The sequence below is a fragment of the Salvelinus namaycush genome, chromosome 27 (assembly GCF_016432855.1).
Source record: "Salvelinus namaycush isolate Seneca chromosome 27, SaNama_1.0, whole genome shotgun sequence".
Classification (NCBI taxonomy): Eukaryota; Metazoa; Chordata; class Actinopteri; order Salmoniformes; family Salmonidae; genus Salvelinus; species Salvelinus namaycush.
The window spans coordinates 32,734,728-32,756,270 of NC_052333.1; the positions used below are offsets into that span (position 1 = coordinate 32,734,728).

Genomic DNA, 21,543 nt, shown 5'->3' on the forward strand with positions numbered 1-21,543 from the left:
TCGAGCAGTCTTAAAAATCAAGAAAATCCATTGCAAAGGGCTGGCGTTTTCATATCTCAACATCTTCATAAATGCGTGAAAGATAACGTTGACAGTTTTAAAACAATGTGACCTAATCCTAAAAGGGATAGCTTTGGGTTTTAGCAATGAAGCCCTTTATATACTTCCCCAGTCAGACGTAAAATGGTGGTCACAAGTTCATCTCTGCGTCCAGTATAAGAGGTTGTTTTGGGAGAAAATGCTAACTAGCTTAGCGCAAGGACTGGAAGTCCAGGTACAGCTAGCATCCTCAAGAATTCGTCTTTGCACTAAGCTAGCACTAGTTAATACTGGCTCACGAAACTACCTCTAACTTTATTCTTAATGGACGTAAAATGGTAGGCACAAATTAATCAGACTCTGGGGAAGTTGATAAAGGGCTTCATTGCTAAAAACCAAGCTATCCCTTTAATGATGTTTCAGACCTAGTTGTCCAATCTGTTCATGTGAAACTTCAAATTGACTATAGTCACTGGAATGAATCAGTTCACATCCCTGTTGGTTTATCAGAGCTTAGGCTATGAAAGTCACTAAAGAAATTCAGAGAAGGAGCCATAAATAAAATGAACAAAGTGGAAGGCTGAAAAAGCTATACGATAGCTTGAAGGGTACCACTTCTCACAGTTCCCGTTTCTCATAATAACATGGCCACTTGAATGATGACCTAAGAACATCTCAAGACAGTGGCTGAAACTGGAATTATTATTATTATTATTATTATTTATTTTTTATCCCATTTTCATGGTATCCAATCGCTAGTAATTACTATCTTGTCTCATCGCTACAACTCCCGTACGGGCTCGGGAGAGACGAAGGTCGAAAGCCATGCGTCCTCCGAAGCACAACCCAACCAAGCCGCACTGCTTCTTAACACAGCGCGCCTCCAACCGGAAGCCAGCCGCACCAATGTGTCGGAGGAAACACCGTGTACCTGGCCCCCTTGGTTAGCGCGCACTGCGCCCGGCCCGCCACAGGAGTCGCTGGAGCACGATGAGACAAGGATATCCCTACCGGCCAAACCCCCCCTAACCCGGACGACGCTATGCCAATTGTGCGTCGCCCCACGGACCTCCCGGTCGCGGCCGGCTGCGACAGAGCCTGGGTGCGAACCCAGAGACTCTGTTGGCGCAGCTAGCACTGCGATGCAGTGCCCTAGACCAATGCGCCACCCGGGAGGCCCTAAACTGGAATTATTTAGGGTAACATTCTTAAATCGTTTTCATACATTCCCGTGTATGATACATACATTCCAATTAAACAGATTGAATGATGCAATATCAAGAGACAGTGGATGAATCAAGTGCTGCTTTGAGAAGTTAAATGTGGTTAAAGAGGACATTCAACCTCTGTTCAATAATATGTAGCCGACTTGGGAACAATACACGAGCCAAACATACCTTTTTGTCAACGCAAAGAAAGCAGCACAGTTGTCAAAAACCATAACACTTCAATTAGGGTTAGACAAAAATTATACTTTTAAAACTATTCTTAATTTAGGTCGCAAAAGTCCAAGAGCATTTTTTTTAATCTGGAATTTTTATAAACAAACAATTCTAGAAGCATTAATCGCGTTTGACACCAGCACTGCTAATTTCCATTGTCAAAATTGGGCCCCAAAAGTACAATTTCTACTAGGCCTAATTGTGCTCTAAAATGTCAACTTTCTTTATCGATACTGTCCAGTATGCATCTGTTGTTCCATTTAGTTCACATGGTGATCATTTACATTATAAAGTTGCTGTTCACCCCCGGCGTCCAACATAATAAACCTCTAGGGAAAAAGGCTTGTCAACTCTTGCTGGGCTTATTTAGGATAACGACTCAAAATTGGGTTAAAATAAACTTTAAGAAGGTTTGGAAAGAACCAAATTAGGTCTTTATTGTAAAGTTACATGTTTTTAGTTCAAATCTTAAATGGCACAAAACACAGCCATAGAAAGGTGACAAAATGTTACATTTATCACCATTTACGACACGAGCACGATACAACTGGAAAGAAAGTTAAACATAGGTGGGATAGCACTATGTGATTACTGAGTGACCAATTCATCAATTTCACACTACAAATACAAAATCAAAAAAGAAAAACCTAACTTGCCATAAAATGAATGAGTATTCAGGCTAAAGTGCAAGAACACTTTCAACTTAAATATAACAATGACTCAATGTGAAGATGTTCAGAGAATCTACACAAAAACACTGCTATGAGGGACACTGAAAAGATTTAAAAGCGGGGCTTCTTGGCAGGCCCATCAAACTCCTCACGGACCCTGCCAAACCCTTGGTTGTTAGGACCCATTGCCCCCCGGCCTCCCTGAGGGAAGTTCCGCTCGTTGCGCTATAGTGATCAACAACCATACCAAGGAAGCAGATTGAGGGGGTGAGGGGAAGGCAGTGCGATGACACGCAGTTCAAGTCCATATTCAGGGGAGAAGTAAGGGGGGTAGAAAGAGAGTTGGTTTTGTTTGAGAGCCATGACAAAATAAACAGCAGGAGACATGTCCAAGGGAAACGTTCGTTGAAATAGTTCCAATACGCAGATCCACAGGTGCCACAGGTAACATACGGAGAAGGAAGAAAGGGTAATGTTTTCGTTAGTTATGTCCTACCATAGTTTGCTGTGCATGCCAAAGGCTGGGCTACATCACTCACTACTAGCATCATATGGAGCATTTAGGGGAAGCCTGCCAGTTGGCTATGGCCCGAAGGCTCAAAGATTAAGTTTAATACCAAAATGTACAGGTTGGCCAGACTGGTAAATGCACTTCAGTGCTATACTTCCACTTTCTTAAACGCTTTAAAAAAGGAGATTTATAAATCAGGCCTATTTTCCAATATAGCTGTAACCCCATTGTTGCTCGTCTTGCCTCTATTGCTTAATTACACAAGTAATAATGAACAACTACAGTATTGCTGGCCTTCCAAATGGAAATAAATTGGAAATATATGATTTGAATCAATGAGCCTACATCAAGTCTTGCCCGTTGTTAAACTTAACATTCATGGCCTTGGTAAAAAACTGAACAACTTAAGGCGGGAATGAATTTCACATTACAAACTACAAGCTTGAGTCTACCGGCTCACCATAGACTAGGCCTAATTCAAATAGATGTTCATTGGCCTAATCCTGCCATGTTATTCGGTTGGTCAATGCTTTATTATGCCATTTCGCCAACCAAACCTTCTACAATTTACTATGCATCACGTGTAAATATGCCGTCAGTTGGGCAAATGAGGCCAACACGGGTTAAGACTCTTTTCATTGAAGTTTCACAGCGGTTGCGGCAAATCCTGATCTAAGTTCCTGGACCAAAAAGATCTTGGTTCATTTTGTATACACACACACACACAAAACGGTCACCCTGCTCCTGCACAACACAATCTTATGATTCTTAAGTGCTACATTTTTGATGTAAATGGCATGTTATAGGGTCTACACACTTTAGTGATTTGGCTTGTTTCTGAGAATAGTGCAGCAGCCGCAATTCACTTCCTCTTTGCTCAGTCTCAGGGCACGCAAAAGACACAAACAAAAACAAAACAATTACCCCAAATGTCCTTTTAGAAACAGACACTCCAAGCATAGGGATGTTGGTCTTTAGATGTTGTACACATGACATGGAATCATTCCAAACTTTATCCGCAAAGTTATATTACATTTTTTGCCGACTCAAGACACTCTTCTACCAGCGGTGCTGCGCTGTCTATGTCCGTGCACTACAGGGACACGCTCGGCATTGCACAGCTGCATGGGGAACTAAACCAAAATGGATTAGAAACCATGGGTTGGAACCCAAATTATTTCCCCAATCGTTTCGTTCTGAATATATCCTTTTTTCCCCTCTTCTTTGTTCTATTCCACTGCTCCAACCAGCAAAACAAGTTCTGAACATGTTCTAAACAAACAATGGCAGGTTCATATACTTCTTTGTTTCTTTTTAAAACCTTCTAGATGTAAAGTCCCCTGTTTAGGGGACCTGCAAGGTTCTGGTACTGACCAAAACGTTTTCGCCTATTAATCAATCTGTGAACATACATTTTAAAAGGGGAGATTGTAACCTTTGAGTATGTAGCATTACTAGTTATTGTTTTAATTGGGATCACGTAGATTAATTGGTTAATCCCCTGAAATGTTTTCAATTTAGTGCGACGAATTACTTCACCAATCAGTGCGGATAAAGCAGCTTGCTATTGAACGGGTCAGCGAGTTAATCTTTATAGTAAAGTCATTAAGAGCAAATTCTATTTTGCCGTAAACAGCATGGTTTAATCATAATGAAAGAAACACACTGTGCTACCAGTCACAGTGAAGGGTGCGAGATGCAACTTAAATGAGGAGAAATCGAGAGAGGATGAGGAAGCTTGCCTTGAAGCGCTGGGCATCTTATCACATGCATGATCTGAATTAATCCCACATAATTATACCTACATAGGTGTGGCTTCTATGGAGGGACTTTGAATGTCTGAACTTCTGAGTTGGTTTAACATTGGACCAGCGCAAACGTTAGCTAGCAAGCTTCTGTGCGCAGTGCAGCACTAGAAAATAAGATAATCATTGTACCATCTAAACCGCTGCAAAATAAAAAGTCTAGAAGCAAAAGTATTGTATTCAAGCTGGTGTACAAGCCCAAAAGTAAGACGAAAACAAAACTTAAGAACGAGAAGCATAGAAAGTGGACAAAGAACAGATCTACCGCTTCTTAGATGTACTTTCAATGAGAATGACAAATCTATAACACATTTCTATGTTAATGTCACCCAAAAGGTTAATTACCGCAGCTTTAATAAATACAATGTGAAACGTCATATAGTATCGAACTTAACTAGCATTGAAAAAGCAAATCCATTCTTTAAAACATCTCCCCAATTTCCAAATCATTCTTTTGACATCAGTAGGCTACAGTAACTAATCTATGCTTCAGAGGGGAGGGGAAAAACACAAACACAGATTTCCAGCTGGCAGGCAGATGCTGGAATAAGTTTCAGTGAAGGCTTTGCATCGGAGCTTTGTTCTAATTATTGTGGGACTGAAAAAAAAACTGCCCAGAACGTAAAATTACATTATTAACCGGTTCCCATGCTTTTAGAATAACAGTTCTGTTCCAGAACAGTATAGATCACTTCTGGTTCCAGTTTGTTCCCTGAAATTATTACATTTTCTGGTTTTCGGTTCTGTTCCCTGAACCGATTCCAGCCCTTGATAATAATGTTGTGAAAAAAAGTTTTGAATAACAATTTCATGTGTACATCTGAAGACCTATACAACTACACTGAGAGCATGCCCATTTCTTAAAATACATATTTGAGTACTTTTGTTACCATCTTTTGTGTGCCCAGATATGGCACAACGAGCAATCAAGAAGTGTTATCGCAGCTTGGGTAAGTGTCAAAAACAAGCCAAAATTTACAAAATAAAAAGTTGTCTGGCCCCTTCTAGCACATTCCATTTAAATAAAAAATAGAGATTGACTTTAGAAATAGGAAAATTCTCCTTTAAGGTGTTCTACAAATTTGTATACAGAGCCCCCCCCCACCCCCAGTCATTTTCAGAACACGTGTTTGAATTAAGCCAAGTTATACACCTTAAAATGCCCAAACTCAAAATGAGTTATCACATACAGGCATGTTGACCTAGGCACATGGTGTAAAAAGTGTATGTATTAATTGTTCATTCTATTTGGACACAATTAGCCTAAAAGAGGCAGGCATAGGTAAGGTAGGCGTAACAGCCCTTTTGTTCAAACTAATAAATACTTGGCCGATTAAATGGTAGTTCTACTGTGAACTTGACTAAATGGATCCTGATTTGTCATTAATTCCATGTGTGTAGCGGCAAGAACAGCTAGTCTAGCCAGTAACATGTCTACTGTTACTGCCATCTTACACTCTGGGTAAGAGGATCTCCACGATCACTGCACTAAAAGTTGGGTTCATACTGCATTGCTTACAGTGAAGAACAGAAAAACGGACGTGGTGCTATCAGTAAGAAATACACCAGATACATTGTCAAACTGTACAATCCAGTATTGAATACCAGTAACTGCTCACCCATTGCAAAAGCAGCCGACTAGCTGTTGTTTTTCTGTCAGATCGTTTGCCACCCTTACGTCAAAATGGCTGTGTTCCATTACATTAATTGATATATCCTTGACAGTATAACAACTTATACAAAGCACAAGCTGTATCCATTTTAATGGACTTGTACAGCTTTGCGTCGGACAATTCCTAAGTTACCAACCAGACATCTAACTGGTCAACGTATTAATTGTATGTAACCTATAACACAAAAGGACATTAATACACCTGCCTGCCATAGGCCTAATGTGGATGCCTTAATCACATTCTGGCCACTATTTCACCCACAAGGTACAAATAGTACAGGTATCCAGCAAGCAGTCCCAGGGCAATGAATGTCACCATCAGTTCTTCATATTGTGATATGCAAGTTGCACTAAAAGAGCTTACTCATTAGCTTAATGTTATGTCAAGAGACATGTTTGCTTCAAAAAGCAACCTGCACTAAATCCCCTCATTTGAATTGCTTGGACAAGGTGGTGGCCGGGAAAATGATAAAACAACTGCCATGCTACAAGAGAACATCGCAGAAAGTTCACTTTTCACACTGAAGCCCCTAAAAATACTTCCAGGTTACACCGAGACACCATCTACACCATTTCATGTGATCGATTGAAGTTCAATGACAGTATGGGAAAGTGGTTCAACTAAAAAGGTTTTCCACCAAATAAAAATGCTGCCAGGTGACATCTTTCCACTTGCCAAGAAAATGTGCCTGTCTGGCTCACACAAGACAGGGCTTGCAATAGGTCTATTACACAACGTAGGAGCTTTAAGAAAGCATTGGAAAGCAATTCACTGGGTTTAGTACAGGTTGATTATTTTCAGCTGAAAAACAGGCTGTAAGAGTGGAGGAACTGAGGGGACATGCTGTTGCTGAAAACTGCTACGCACAAATTTAATCTCGACATGGTACAGAAGCCTACGAAGACACTGTCAGCACACAAGCTTCGAACCTGGGCCGACCGGAGCAAAACCATCCACTTCACTCTCCCAGATGACAACTACAGCAACCAGTGGAGGAACCCACCCCCAACTGGGCCCTATTAGTCTTCTACTCCATTTGGAATACATTACCATTTCGTTGGGCATCATGGCTCCCCCAGCGTTAGGTGCCCCCATGCCTTGGAGTCCCATGGGGAACTTCTGGTTGGGTGAGCCAAATTGATTGTCTAGTAGGGACAACAGGACTACATGTCAAACATTACAATGAGTCATGGCAGCCCTTGGGGGCAATGTTGTCATATATGTTTATAAAGCAGTCTCAAACTTCTTACACTCATTTCAAAACAACAAGATGAAAATAACAAAAACGAATTTTTATTTTTTACAAATTAAAAATATTAAGATTCACTACTCACCAGCCATGCCCATGGCGCCACCCTGAGTCATTCTCATATCCCTCTGTGAAATCAATACCGTAAGAACATGCATATACCTCAAATGCAAATGTCAAGGTCTGAATGGTGATATGGTACTCTGCTCAGCTTACATTGTCCATGAAGTTCCCACTTCTGTAGGCCTCCTCCCGCTTGCGCCGGATTTGTTCATCAATCTCCCTCTGGCGGAGCGTCTCCTCCTCACGTATGCGACGTTCCTCCTCCTGCCTGTAAAGCACACTGCCACGTTTTAGTAACACTCCAATAAATTGTGTGTTAAACAGTTATTCAAACAAGTTTCAATACCTGAGCTGCATCTCTTTCCTCTTCTGCATCTCCGCACTGTGCATCTCCTCCATGCGTCGTAGCTCCTCCTCACGCCTCAGCAGATCTAAACAGTGTACGAACACACATGTAAAACACTGCTACATCTAACTAGCCTTCCATTTTGAGAAGTGGTGGTCTGTCCAGTTAAGCTTGCCTTGGCGGATCATGTTGGCCTGGTGCACATGGAAAGCATCGTCCATCTCTCCCTCCAGTTTCTCGCGGGCTTCGCGGATGTTCTTCTCCACTTGCTGGCGCTGCTGCTTCTCCATGTCGTCCAGGGACTTCCAACGCTTAGAGTATTCAAACTCAAACGTGCCAGGACGGGCAAACCTGGGTGGCTCCTCCCGCTCCCTGCAGGTGTTAGAATAGAAATCAACTTGTAACCAAGACATACAACAAAAAGTGGTACTCAAGAGGGGTAATAATTTTCTGAAAAATCAAACGCAATCGGTTTTTAACAACTGTGGTATCTGCTAACCCAACCCCCGACCTCTGGTAAACACCACCAGTGACTTTAGCCCAATGAGTCCACACTGTACTGCAGGCACGTTGAGTTTTTGGGGCGGGTACTTTTTACTCTTTTCTCTCCCCAATTTCATGATATCCAATTGGCACTTAGTCTTGTCCCGTTGCCGTAACTCCCGTACAGACTCGGGAGGCGAAGGTAGAGAGCCATGCGTCCTCCAAAACACAACCCTGCCAAACAGCACTGCTTCTTGACACTGCTCGCTTAACCTGGAAGCCAGCCGCATCAATGTGTCGGAGGACACACTGTGCATCTGGCAACCGTGTCAGCGTGCATGCGCTCAGCCCGCCACAGGAGTCGCCACAGCGATCGGACATCCCGGCCGGCCAAACCCTCCCCTAACTCGGACGACGCTGGGCCAATTGTACGCCGCCGCATGGGTCTCCCGGTCGAGGGCCTGCTGCGACACAGCCCGGCTTAGAACCTGGATCTGTAGTAACGCCTCAAGCACCGGGATGCAGTGCTTTAGACTGCTGCGCCACTCGGGAGCCGTGTTTTGACTTCTAACCACATTTAAACATTGTGTGTTTGAGCTACAGACTTTTGGGTTGTACCATTAGATTCGCCCATTTCTTCTGAATCCATAGATAGTAGGCATGCGTGATTAACGGGGGCTGAGCTAGAGCGGTGTTTGTGAGACAAGGTCAGATCCTTAAGAGGCCCTTTTATACAAACTTAAAAGCCATCTATGAAAAGCAGACACTCTTACGAACATGTAACATGTTTTGCTCTATGGCGCTCACAAACTACAAAAGAGTTGTTTGAAGGTAAGTTTTTTTTTTTCTAGACAGAAGATCATTGGAAGACATTGTGTCCATAATATACATTGCATTCGTAAAGTATTCAGACACCTTCACTTTTCCACATTTTGTTACATTACAGCCTTATTCTAAAATGTATTAAATAGTTATGTCCCCCACAATCTCGGGAGTTGATAGGCTTGAAGTCATAAACAGCGCAATGCTTGAAGCATTAAGAAGAGCTGCTGGCAAACGCACAAAAGTGCTGTTTGAATGAATGCTTACGAGCATGCTGCTGCCTACCACCGCTCAGTCAGACTGCTCTATCAAATCATAGACTTAATTATAACATAATAACACACAGAAATACGAGCCTTTGGTCATTAATATGGTCGAATCCGGAAACTATAATTTCAAAAATAAAATGTTTATTCTTTCAGTGAAATACAGAACCGTTCTGTATTTTATCTAAAGGGTGGCATCAACTCTAAATATTCCTGTGACATTGCACAACCTTCAATGTTATGTCAAAATTACGTAAAAGTATGGCAAATTAGTTCGCAACGAGCCAGGCGGCCCAAACTGTTGCATATACCTTGACTCTGCCTGCTAACATGAATTTCTTTTAACTAAATATGCAGGTTTAAAAATATATACACTTCTGTGCATTGATTTTAAGAAAGGCATTGATGTTTATGGTTAGGTACATTCATGCAATGATTTTGCTTTTTTTGCCAATGCACTTTTGTTAAATCATCCCCCGTTTGGCGAATTTGGCTGTGTTTGTTAGGAAGAAATAGTCTTCACAGTTCACAATGAGCCAGGCGGCCCAAACTGCTGCATATATCCTGACTCTGTTGCACAGAACGCAAGAGAAGTAACACAATTTCCCTAGTTAAAATAAATTAATGTTATCAGGCAATATTAACTAAATATGCAGGATTAAAAATATATACACTTGTGTATTGATTTTAAGAAAGGCGCTGATGTTTATGGTTAGATACACATTGGTGCAAAGACAGTGCTTTTTTTCCGCAAATATGCTTGTTAAATCACCCATTTGGCGAAGTAGGCTGTGAATCAATGATAAATTAACAGGGACCGTATCGATTATATGCAACGCAGGACAAGCTAGATAAACTAGTAATATCAACCATGTGTAGTTAACTAGTGATTATGTTAAGATTGCTTATTTTTTGTAAGATACGTTTAATGCTAGCTAGCACCTTACCGTGGCTCCTTGCGGCACTTGCATAACAGGTAATCAGCCTGCCAGTCTCCTCGTGGAGTGCAATGTAATGCGCCATGATCAGTGTCCAAAAATGCCGATTACCAATTGTTATGAAAACTTGAAATCGACCCTGATTAATCGGTCGACCTCTACCCCTCAGGGGTGTGTACTTACTACCCTCCTGTATTCCCTGTTCACCCACGACCGCACGGCCAAACACGACTCCAACATCATCATTAAGTTTGCTGACAACACAACAGCGGGATCACCGACAACAATGAGACGGCCTATAGGGAGGAGTTAAGAACTGTCAGTGTGGTGCCAGGACAACCACCTCTCCCTCAATGTGAGCAAGACAAAGGAGCTGATCGTGGACTACAGGAAAAGGCAGGCCTAACAGGCACCCATTAACATCGACGGGGCTGTAATGGAGCGGGTCGAGAGCTTCAAGTCCCTTGGTGTCCACATCACCAACGTACTTTCATAGTCCAAACATATCAAGACAGTTGAAGAGGGCACGACAAAACCTTTTCACCCTCGGCAGACAAAGGATTTGGCATGGGTCCCCAGATCCTCAAAAGGTTCTACAGCTGCACCATCAGGAGCATCCTGACCAGTTGCATCACCGCCTGGTATGGTAACTGCTCGGCATCTGACCGTAAGGCACTAGAGGGTAGTGCGTAAAGCCCAGTACGTCACTGGGGCCAAACTTCCTGCCATCCAGGACCTATACAATAGGCTGTGTCAGAGGAAAGCCCATAAAAATGTCAGACTCCAGTCACCCAAGTCATAGAATTCTCTGCTACCGCACAGCAAGCGGTACCGGAGAGCAAAGTCTAGGACAAAAATGCTCCTCAACAGCTTCTACCTCCAAGCCTTAAGACTGCTGAACAATTACCTCAACTAGCCTGTATCCTCGCACACTGACTCAATACCAGTTTGATCTGAGACTCATAGCAAAGGGTCTGAATACTTACGTAAATAAGGCATCTTTATTTTTAATACATTTGCAAAAATGCCTTAACCTGTTTTTGCTTTGTCATTATGGGGTATTGTGTGTAGATGGAAGAGAAATTATTTCATCCATTTTAGAATAAGGCTGTAACGTAACAAAATACTTTCCGAATGCACTGTATAAGCTCACATAGCTGCTATCACAAAAGCCAAACAGTTGTCACTGACTAGTTGGATATTAGTTTCCCAGTGAGCATTCATATAAATTCATTATCTATCAAGTTTTTGCTTTGGCGGACCTCATTTTATTAAATTGACATTCATCGATGAAACTCATGAAATCAACTTGTAGCCCTGGTTGTTCTGAAAATGAAATGTAAAACACTTCATTTTGAGGCTAGATATTAGGATAGGACATGCATATAAATGAAAGTTAGCAGATTTTTGCTGGGATCTAGGGACTGATGGTGTTTGTGTAATTTTCATGACATGGCCCTCTGGGAAGCACCTGGCTACAATACCTACAGTTCCATACTTTTAGGGGGCGGCAGGTAGCCTAGTGGTTAGAGCGTTGAGCGAGTAACCGAAAGGTTGCTAGATCGAATCCCCCTAGGTGACAAGGTAAAAATCTGCCATTCTGCCCCTGAACAAGGCAGTTTACCCACTGTTCCATTGTAAATAAGAATTTGTTCTTAACTGACTTGCTAGTGAAATAAAGGTTAAATACTTTTTTTTTATGTTAAATTAATACCTCAATACGAACATCACAAAGGAATGCTGTGGGTGGGGTAATAAGAAAAATCAATAGCATATGGCTTTTTGTGTTAAGGCGATTTAGTTATATGAAGTTAGGTTACTGATGATAGTTGTGGTTCTTCTGTGCCAGTTTCTCTGGTAGACCATCCTCATCATCGTATTGTTCAAGGGGCTCAACGACGATTGGACGAGGTGACCTAAGACATCAAAAGTACCAATTAATTACAGCATGTGAGCATTTAGGAGAAAGCTTCACTTGCATTTCATGTTCTACTGAATGGTACCAAATTCATGTAAATCACTTACGTGGTGAGCAAGAAGACTCCATCATTGCAACGATCCAGGGCCTTTCGTGCAGCAGGTTTAGAGGCAAATTCGACAATGCCCTTGCCAGTGGAGCGCCCGCGATCATCTACAATTACAACAGCCCTCTCCACCACTCCAAACTGGGAAAAGGCCTCCTCCAGTAACTCATTGGAAACAAAAGGTGATAAGTTCTTCACAGACAGTGCAGCCGAGTGAGTTGCAAAGCGCACCCGAAGCGGTCTGCCTTTCATGGGTACGTCATCCAGCTCAGCTTTAGCTATCTCAGCCAATGCACGGGATTCCTGGAATAGTAGAAATTAGACAAGGCATTAAAGACCAAAAATTACAATGTTTATAACTACCAAAAGGACAATGTTTATGTTAACTAGTGTAGTAAACTTACGAGGCGTATGAAGCCAAAGCCTTTGTTTTTGTTGATGAAAATCTCACTGGGCTCGCCATACTTCGCAAACAGCTTCTTGAATGTGTCATCCGAAATATCGTTGGGAAGGTTTCCAATGAAAAGGCGGCATCGTTGAGTGTATGTCTTCTCGCCAGGTCTGCGCAACGAGGACAATGTCGCTCTCAACTCCTGCAGACAGATACAACGTTCAGTTCAGATTCCAATACTATAATGTTTAGCCTGACAAATGCCCTAGGTATTCTGTTAATAGAACATAACTATGGTTAACATTAATTACAAGTACAGTAAACAAAAAAACAGTTTAGTCTATGCATGTTACCAACCCCCTCAGTCGCATTAAATTGAGGTCCTGAAAACGTTAAATTGAATTCAAGCCCTAATTTGAGTTTGACGAACAGTTGAAATTAACATTTATTTTCCTTAAATTAGGTTGGTGGTTTATCAAACATAACTTTTCCACTTTGTTATACTTCAAGTAAGTTCAGCCAAGACTAGCTAGCAAGAAATCAGCACTCGCTAGTAAAGTTAGCGGAGATAGAAGCTAGCAAAAATTGAGGGAGCCGCCGTAACCGAGGTGGATAACGTAGACCATATGGAGGATTTTGACACCCCCCCAGAAAAAAACAGTACCACGGTTGGGTGAATTAGTCTTCAAATAACCCCTTCGAAACCCCTCAACCTGAAGAGACTGCGAGAAAGTGACACCAGGCAAACTCAACCACCCCAGCCCATCACCACCGAAACAATCTTAGCGGCAATCCAGGTTTTAAACAAGACATTTGACGAGCAAGCTTTTCGGCTGAATAGCTTTGATGAGAGGGTTCATAAAAATAATCTCTTGATTGCAAACGTTTCCAAAACTACAGTTTAATGCAGCAGGCATTAAGGATATCACTACAGACTTAAACTTGAAAAAGTTGATGCCCTGAAAAGAAAATGAGGAGCTGCGCAGAACAGGACCAATACAAGCGCCAATGAGACTGAACATGAGAGACGAGGTGCAGAGAGCTGGGAAGCTGGCGCCGATCTCCAGGGAAACGGGCATTCGCTTTGCAGAAGATTTAAGCAAGCGCGACAGGGATGCCCATGCAAAGATGTGGCCACCGGTCGACGAGGCAAGATGCTGGGGAATAAAAGCTTTCTTTCGCGGGGGGTTTGCTGTCATTGACGGCCACAGGGTGAAGCTACGTGACTGATTGATGCTCTTCTACAAATGTATATAGTTTTGGGGCATATTGTTTGTCGTGGCAAGTTCTGTCTGTAAACATGAACTACCGTAAACACTTTTTTCATATGGCTTGATTAGACTTCAGTTGTTTATTTTAAGTTTGAGAGTTCAATTGAAGATGTAAACTATTAATATAAGATGTGCTATTAAACAAACTATCCATTTATTTTCCTTTATATGTTCGTGACCGTTTGTCAAGTTAATGTTGAAGGTCTTATGCTACTTTTATATTATTCAGGGTCACCGTTTATTCTAGACAACTCTTTCTCAGATACTCTCCTCATTCAACATATCACTTTCCTTTTTACCCCTGAACACCAGGAGTTTACACAACAATGTAAAACCCATGGCTATTTTTAGTAAAGACCTTTTTTTTTTTTACTCCGTTGCATTCCTCAGATGCTGACTTAAAATGGACTTCACAATGGGGTGACAAGATCATTCTTAGCCATGGTTCATCTCATTCTGCTGGTGTGGCAATACTTGGACGTTTTCCAGGTACAGTTTTAGAAAGCAAGTGTGATGAGGGTCACTGGATAACTGTTGTTTTGGAATATAAAGGGTCACATTACATATTAGGAAATCATTATGGTTATAATATAAGTCAAGAAACAACCTAACATCTATTAGCAAAGTCTAAATTGAGTTGAAAAACAAATATTCAACAGATAACACTATTGTTGGAGGTGATTATAATGTCGCTCCTGATGACTCGCTTTTCAAATGTCTAGAAATGTACACATTTTGTGCTCTTGTTGGAAGCAATTAACTCCCCTTTTGCTGACTACAAATGATCTATAACTGGGCTAATAACTCACTAACTAGCAAAGGATATGAACAAAATGTGCACATGGCTATATGGAGCTCTTGCTTTGATTTCAAAACAAGTTTATCTACTCATGACCACAGCTGTAAACACAGTCCAGTTCAAAGTAAATGGCAATGGTCTATTTGCATATAGGCCTACTGCAGCTCTGATTGGTTATGCCGCACAGGTCTGAGTCGAGAATGGCCTGAGTAGTGCGTGTCAATACAATAGAATCCTACTCCGACGCGTTCTGCCTACAACAAAATAAATTGGATAGTTTGTTTTGGTCTGTTGCATTGAAAAGGTGTCTAATATTGCGTTGATTCGATCATAATTGCCACAGTAAAGGGAAACGTTGATAGTGTTAACTTTTTAGGGATAGGAGGCAGCATTTACACTTTGGATGAAAAGCGTGCCCAAAGTTTACTGCCTCCTACTCTGTCCCGGATGCTAATATATGCATATTATTATTACTATTGGATAGAAAACACTCAGAAGTTTCTAAAACTGTTTGAATGATGTCTGTGAGTATAACCCAAACAGGAAGTGGGAATTCTGAGGCTAGTCGATTTTCAACTCATCGCCTATTGAAATCCCAGTGGGATATGAATCTGTTTCCACTTCCTACGCCTTCCACTAGATGTCAACAGTCTGTAGAACGTTGAATGAAGCTTCTGTGATGTTGAGCCGGAGAGGGGCTGTTTGAGTCAGTGGTCTGGCAGAGTGCCAGGTCCTGGTCACGCGCATTCCAAATGATATCGACTTGCGTTCCATTATTTCTACAGACAAAGGAATTCTCCGGTTGGAACGTTATTGAATATTTAGGATAACAACATCCTAAAGATTGATTCTATAGTTAGTTTGACAAGTTTATTCGACCTGTAATATAACTTTTAGAAGTTTTCGTCCGACGTTGGCCTGGACCTGCACGAGCGTTTGGGTGTGTGTACTAAACGCGCTAACAAAAGTAGCTACTTGGACATAAATAATGGACATTATCGAACAAAACAACAATTTATTGTGGAACTAGGATTCCTGGGAGTGCATTCTGGTGAAGCTCTTTGGTCTTGGCCATAGTGGAGTTTGGAGTGTGACTGTTTGAGGTTGTGGACAGAGCCTCTTAAAGAAGAAGTTACAGGTCGGTGAGAGCCAGAAATCTTGCTTGTTTGTAGGTGACCAAATACTTATTTTCCACCATAATTTGCAAATAAATTCATTAAAAATCCTACAATGTGATTTTCTGGATTTTTTTTTCTCATTTTGTCTGTCATGGTTGAAGTGAACCTATGATGAAAATTACAGGCCTCTCTCATCTTTTTAAGTGGGAGAACTTGCACAATTGGTGGCTGACAATACTTTTTTACCCCACTGTAAATATGCACATTATCGAACAAAACATACATGTATTGTGTAACATGATGTCCTATGAGTGTCATCTGATGAAGATCGGCAAAGGTTAGTGATCAATGTTATCTCTATTTCTGTTTTTTGTGACCCCTATCTTTGGCTAGGAAAATGGCTGTGTGTTTTTTGGACTTGGCGGTGAACTAACATAATCATATGTTGTGTTTTCGCTGTAAAGCTTTTTTTTTTTCTTCTTCTTCTTCTTCTACTTCTTCTTCTTTATTTTATTTTTTAAATCGGACACGATGGGTAGATTAACAAGATGTTTATCTTTCATTTGCTGTATTGGACTTGTCGAGGGGTTCCGCTAGCGGAACGTGTGTCCTAGAAAGGTTAACAGGGGAAAACTCTAGAAAGTTTAGTGAAGTTCAATAATACCTAATAATATTAATAACTAAATACACTTTCACTGTATGAAACTCATCGGAAGGCGACCTCGATTCCTTTTTTGATAAACTCTGTTAAGCCTAGAGAAGGTTTAAGAAACTGTATCTGATAGTGAACAAAAATAAAACAGAACAAACGATTTCACTAAGTTAGTTAATCAGTTAATTTAAATAAATAAATTAGGCGCTAATCTATGGATTTCACATGACTGGACAGGGGCATAGGCCCACTCACTGGGGAGCCAGGCAAAGCCAATCAGAAATATTTTCCCCCCAAAAAGGGCTTTATTAGACAGAAATACTCAGTTTCATCAGCTGGATCTGGAGGTCCTGGGCTGGCATGGTTACACATGCTGTGCGGTTCTGAGGCCAGTTGGACGTACTGCCAAATTCTCTAAAACAACGGAGGTGGCATGTGGTAGAGAAATGAACATAAAAAAATTATAATTGCCGTTATTTTACCAGGTAAGTTGACTGAGAACACGTTCTCATTTACAGCAACGACCTGGGGAATAATTACAGGGGACAGGAGGGGGACGAATGAGCCAATTGTAAGCCAATATCTCTGCCAACAGCTCTGGTGGACATTCCTGCAGTCAGCATGCTAATCGCACACTCCCTCAACTTGAGACATCTGTGGCATTGTGTTGTGTGACAAAACTGCATATTTTAGAGTGACCTTTCATTGTCCCCAGCACAAGATGCACCCGTGTAATGAACATGCTGTTTAATCAGCTTATTGATATGCCACACCTGTCAGGTGAAAGTATTATCTTGGCAAATGAGAAATGCTCACTAACAGATGTAAACAAATGTTTGAACAAAATGAGAGATCGCTTTTTGTGCGAAAGGAACATTTCTGGGATCTTTTATTTCAGCTCAATCACATTGTTGGCAACGGGGCAAAAAGTTACTAGCCCATGTCTATGCTAATAGGATGAAAAAAGGCATTGATATAATCAGTGAAACTTTAAATCAGTCTTCGTTAAAGGAACGGGTATTCATATTGGGTTTAGACATTTTAGATTTTTAGACAGTAAGTTCATAGAAGATGGTTATATTTTTCAGATTTTTTTTAAAGGCTTTTGACACTTTAGAACACAACTTTATTCAGGATGATGTATAATGATACTAGCAGTGCAGTGGCTATGAGTAATAAGACAGGGTTGTCCAATCTCCCCTCTTATTTATTTTAGCCACAGATGTATTTACCTTATTAACAACCCTGAGAATTTTAAAGGGATCCGTATTTTTGGCAAAGATAAACGATGATACTGGCCTTTTACTAAAGGATAAGGCGGCTATTCCCTTGGCTATTGACAGAATCAATACACTTTCTTTGGCCTCTGGTTTGACTCAACCTCAACAAATGTTATCACATGTCAATTCATTGCTGTGACTGTCACCATTACCCCCATAACAATTCCTAAATATTTTTAACAGTTATCACTAAAAACATTTCTGATAGAGAATCTTTGAACATTGATAGTATAATTAATTCCATAAGAGTTTATTGAAGTCATTGGCTGCAATACAATCTCAATGTTGGGTCAAATTATTTTGTCCGAGACTGATGATTTAACTAAGAATAGCCAAGTCAGTCCCCTTTCATCTTCTAATAACATCAAAAAGGTCAATTCTGTTATATTTAGATTTGGAGGAATAAAGCGCATTATACTCAGAAACCTCAATTAGTTAAAGACTATGAACATGAAACTTTACAGGCTATTGATTGAGTTGTTAGTGGGTAGTTTTAAGATTAAATGGTTAAAATTGTGTCAATCTAATCCTACCTCTACGTGGCATCACATTCCTAAGTCTGTTTAATACATTTGGTGGACTTGAATTCCTATTTAAGTGTCTTGACCCTTGAAAATGAGTTAGTTTCACTAGTTTCACAAGCAAATGAATTTATTTTAGGAAGAATGATACTCAAGCACAATGAAACAGCGATATGGAATAATGGATGTATTAAAATGAATAGAAAACCTCTTTTTAAAGGCTTTTGGTTTGACAAGGGTACTCGTTTTGTATGTGATGTGATTTGTTTGACAACATTAGGGAATTTTCCGTTTGATGAGTTAATTGGTACATTTCAGGAAAATATATAAGGTTTGCAAAGCAATTCCACTTCCTTTACTTGGACTTAACACGCGGTTGTTCCCACTTTGGCAAAGTCACTAACTCTACCTACATGTACATATTACCCCAATTACCACGACTAACCGGTGCCCGCACATTGACTGTATGGGATCCCCTGTATATAGCCTCACTATTGTTATTTTACTGCTGCTCTTTAATTTTGTTAATTCTATTTCTTACTTTACACTTATTTTTCTTAAACTGCATTGTTGGTTAAGGGCTTGTAAGTAAGCATTTCACTGGCGCATGTGACAAATGTATTTTATTTGAAAATATGACCTGAACATGTTGTATAATTTTTTTATTTAAATGCAACAATGTTGATACCATTGGTATTTAATTAAATAATGTGTGATTAAAATTCAATATTTTGCTATGGAGGTGAAAAAAGCGACTACCTTCACCATACTTGTCCGGTTTACCCAAAAGATAAATCGCTCAATTTTAACTCCAACTGCCCTGTTAACGATTTCTTGCACAAATGGTTAACAAAAGTATTCTGATTGAGAATCTATTGAGCATTTATGCCACCATTCTAGTAAACTGTGGCTTGAAAGTCATGAATGGTCGTATATAAATACTCCAAAATATCTATCTTCACATTTGATGATATTAAATGGCATTATGCCTATCCTTGTAATTTACAACTAGTTTATTAACATTATTTTCCTGGACAAAAATATTAACGAATGAAAATGGGTAAAATAACTTGAGCGTTTTTTCCTTATTGAACTGCAACAATTATATAAATCCCTCAAACTTGTTGAACTTTATTATAAGTAATGTTTCTGAATGTCTATTAATGTCTCATTGCCTTGTTTCTTATTCCGTAGTTTTTTTCCAACGGGTGTTTCACTGTGTAACAGCAATAGCCATGTATTGATGTGTAATTTTGTTGCAAATAAATTATTCCCCGCGGCACCACAAATATTTTACATTTGCGTCTTACACAGCGGCTTTCCTCGAAACGTTACGTTAAGGTACGTAGTGTGGATGCATATCTAGTAATCCGCTTTCAGTAACATTGTCGAAATGTACCCGATTCTCACAAAATGGCCGACGTGCCTCCCACGTAGCCAACTAGCTTAGCTAATTACGTTAGCAGGCTAACTCCGCAGCGTGTGAATGGAACGCTTAACTAGCTCAATGCCATGGGCCCCACTTTTATTTCACATAATACATATGCATATCTAACGTTAGATATAATAAGCTAAGTAACTAACATACTAATTACGGAATGTTAGCTAGCATAGCTAACGTCGTTACTCACATTGGGGGGCTGGGCTTCCTCGGCCTCATTTGAAGTGTTCTTCTGCGTTTGAGGTTCAGGTTTTTTGTTCACGGGTGCAGATTTATTCCCATTGGCGTTGCCGGGTCCTGGTCTTTGCAGGTTCCTATTCATCTGGTTTGGTGGGGGAGATGAGAGAGTCGGTTTTTTAATTTGGTTTGGTGGGGGAGATGAAAGTGCGGGTTTCGGAGGAACAGGCTTCGGAGGTGGGGACAGCATTTTTGGTTGAGCAGCCGGCGCTATTACTGCGGCCGCCGGAGGTGCGGCCATCGGAGTTGCTGCTGCTGCGGCCGTCGGAGTTGCTGCCGCTACGGCGACCGGAGCTGCTGCTGCGGCGGCGGCCTGCTGTTGCTGTATGGGGCCCTTCATGGTTAGCGCAGGGCCAGGAGTAGGTGGTGGCCGAATCGCTTGAGCGCCTGGCTGGGAAAGAGTTGGTGCGGGTGGCTTCTGAGGGGTTATCTGAGGTATCTGGTTGGGTGGTTTTCCAAAGTTACCGGGATGAGGCCCTCTTTGAAAAGGGTGTTGGTTTTGTCTAAAATTATTCATGTTACCCATTCCACCTCGCATCGGGCCAGCACCTCCCCGGCGTTGAAATCCAGCTCCACGATTATTTCCTCTAACGTTAAGGTTAAATCTGTCCCGAGACATTTCTGCGTTGTAGGATCACTGGATAAAATAAAAATATGTACTATAACGTCGAAGCACGTAGCTAACTGGCTGCTATTGTTCCGAACAGCTCTCCTTCTTTCTAAAATGGCGATTCAATAACGTCGACGTATCTCCTGATTTAGAAAGGAATAGCACTTGCGCATGCGTATATCCTCCCAGAATTATTTACATATCGGGAATCTCCGGATGTGATTTTTTTGTAAACAAGCATTTCTTTGTGTTTTTTTAAAACTATTTTTTGATATAAGTATTAGTCTTTTCACATTAACGGTCCCTGTAACCCTTATCAGTCTAATAATCTCATACACTCATTCAAATTGAATATTGGGCTCCCGAGTAGCGCAGCAGTCTAAGGCACGGACAGCGTTAGGGAGGCCGTCATTGCCTAGTTAAATTAAGGTTTAAAAAATGTGTCCATGACCAAAAGACACCTGAACAGCTTCTACCCCCAAGCCATGAGACTGCTTACCCACTTTATTATTTATTTAATTATCTTAATTGTTTTTAACTGACATCACACTGGACTCTACCCCCCCCCCCCCCCACACACACACACACACACACACACACACTCACATCACATCACAGGTGGCTGGTGGCACCTTAATTGGGGAGGATGTGCTCATAGTAATTGTTGGAACAGAATTAATGGAATGGTATCAAACACATGTGATACCATTCCAGCCATTATTATGAGCCGTCCTCCCCTCAGCAGCCTCCTGTGACTCACATATACTACATTGACAACACACACACACACTATATACGCACACACAAAACACACACAAACATGAATATTGATGCAACACACACAGACACACTTTACATATGCTGCTGCTACACTTTTTATTATATATCCTG

The 21,543-nt window shown here is 41.0% G+C and overlaps 1 protein-coding gene across 2 annotated transcripts in view; it reads right to left on the reverse strand.

Annotated features, from left to right (window-relative positions):
* The window catches only part of LOC120022168 (splicing factor, proline- and glutamine-rich-like), a 29,550-nt gene extending 8,760 nt beyond the window's left edge, over positions 1–20,790 (reverse strand). The window contains exons 1-10 of one of the 2 annotated variants that reach the window (XM_038966040.1): positions 19,996–20,790; positions 12,737–12,925; positions 12,334–12,635; positions 12,129–12,224; positions 7,975–8,171; positions 7,800–7,884; positions 7,607–7,721; positions 7,476–7,518; positions 7,192–7,286; positions 1,893–2,377 (exon numbers count right to left, since the gene is read on the reverse strand). In XM_038966040.1, the coding sequence (XP_038821968.1) occupies positions 2,264–2,377; positions 7,192–7,286; positions 7,476–7,518; positions 7,607–7,721; positions 7,800–7,884; positions 7,975–8,171; positions 12,129–12,224; positions 12,334–12,635; positions 12,737–12,925; positions 19,996–20,661 (1,902 nt within the window). In that variant the 5' untranslated portion in view covers positions 20,662–20,790 and the 3' untranslated portion in view covers positions 1,893–2,263. Of the gene's footprint in view, positions 1–1,892; positions 2,378–7,191; positions 7,287–7,475; positions 7,519–7,606; positions 7,722–7,799; positions 7,885–7,974; positions 8,172–12,128; positions 12,225–12,333; positions 12,636–12,736; positions 12,926–19,995 lie in introns of those variants that run through there. The other variant, XR_005472590.1, reaches the window with a different exon arrangement.
* Positions 20,791–21,543: the final 753 nt, after the last annotated feature.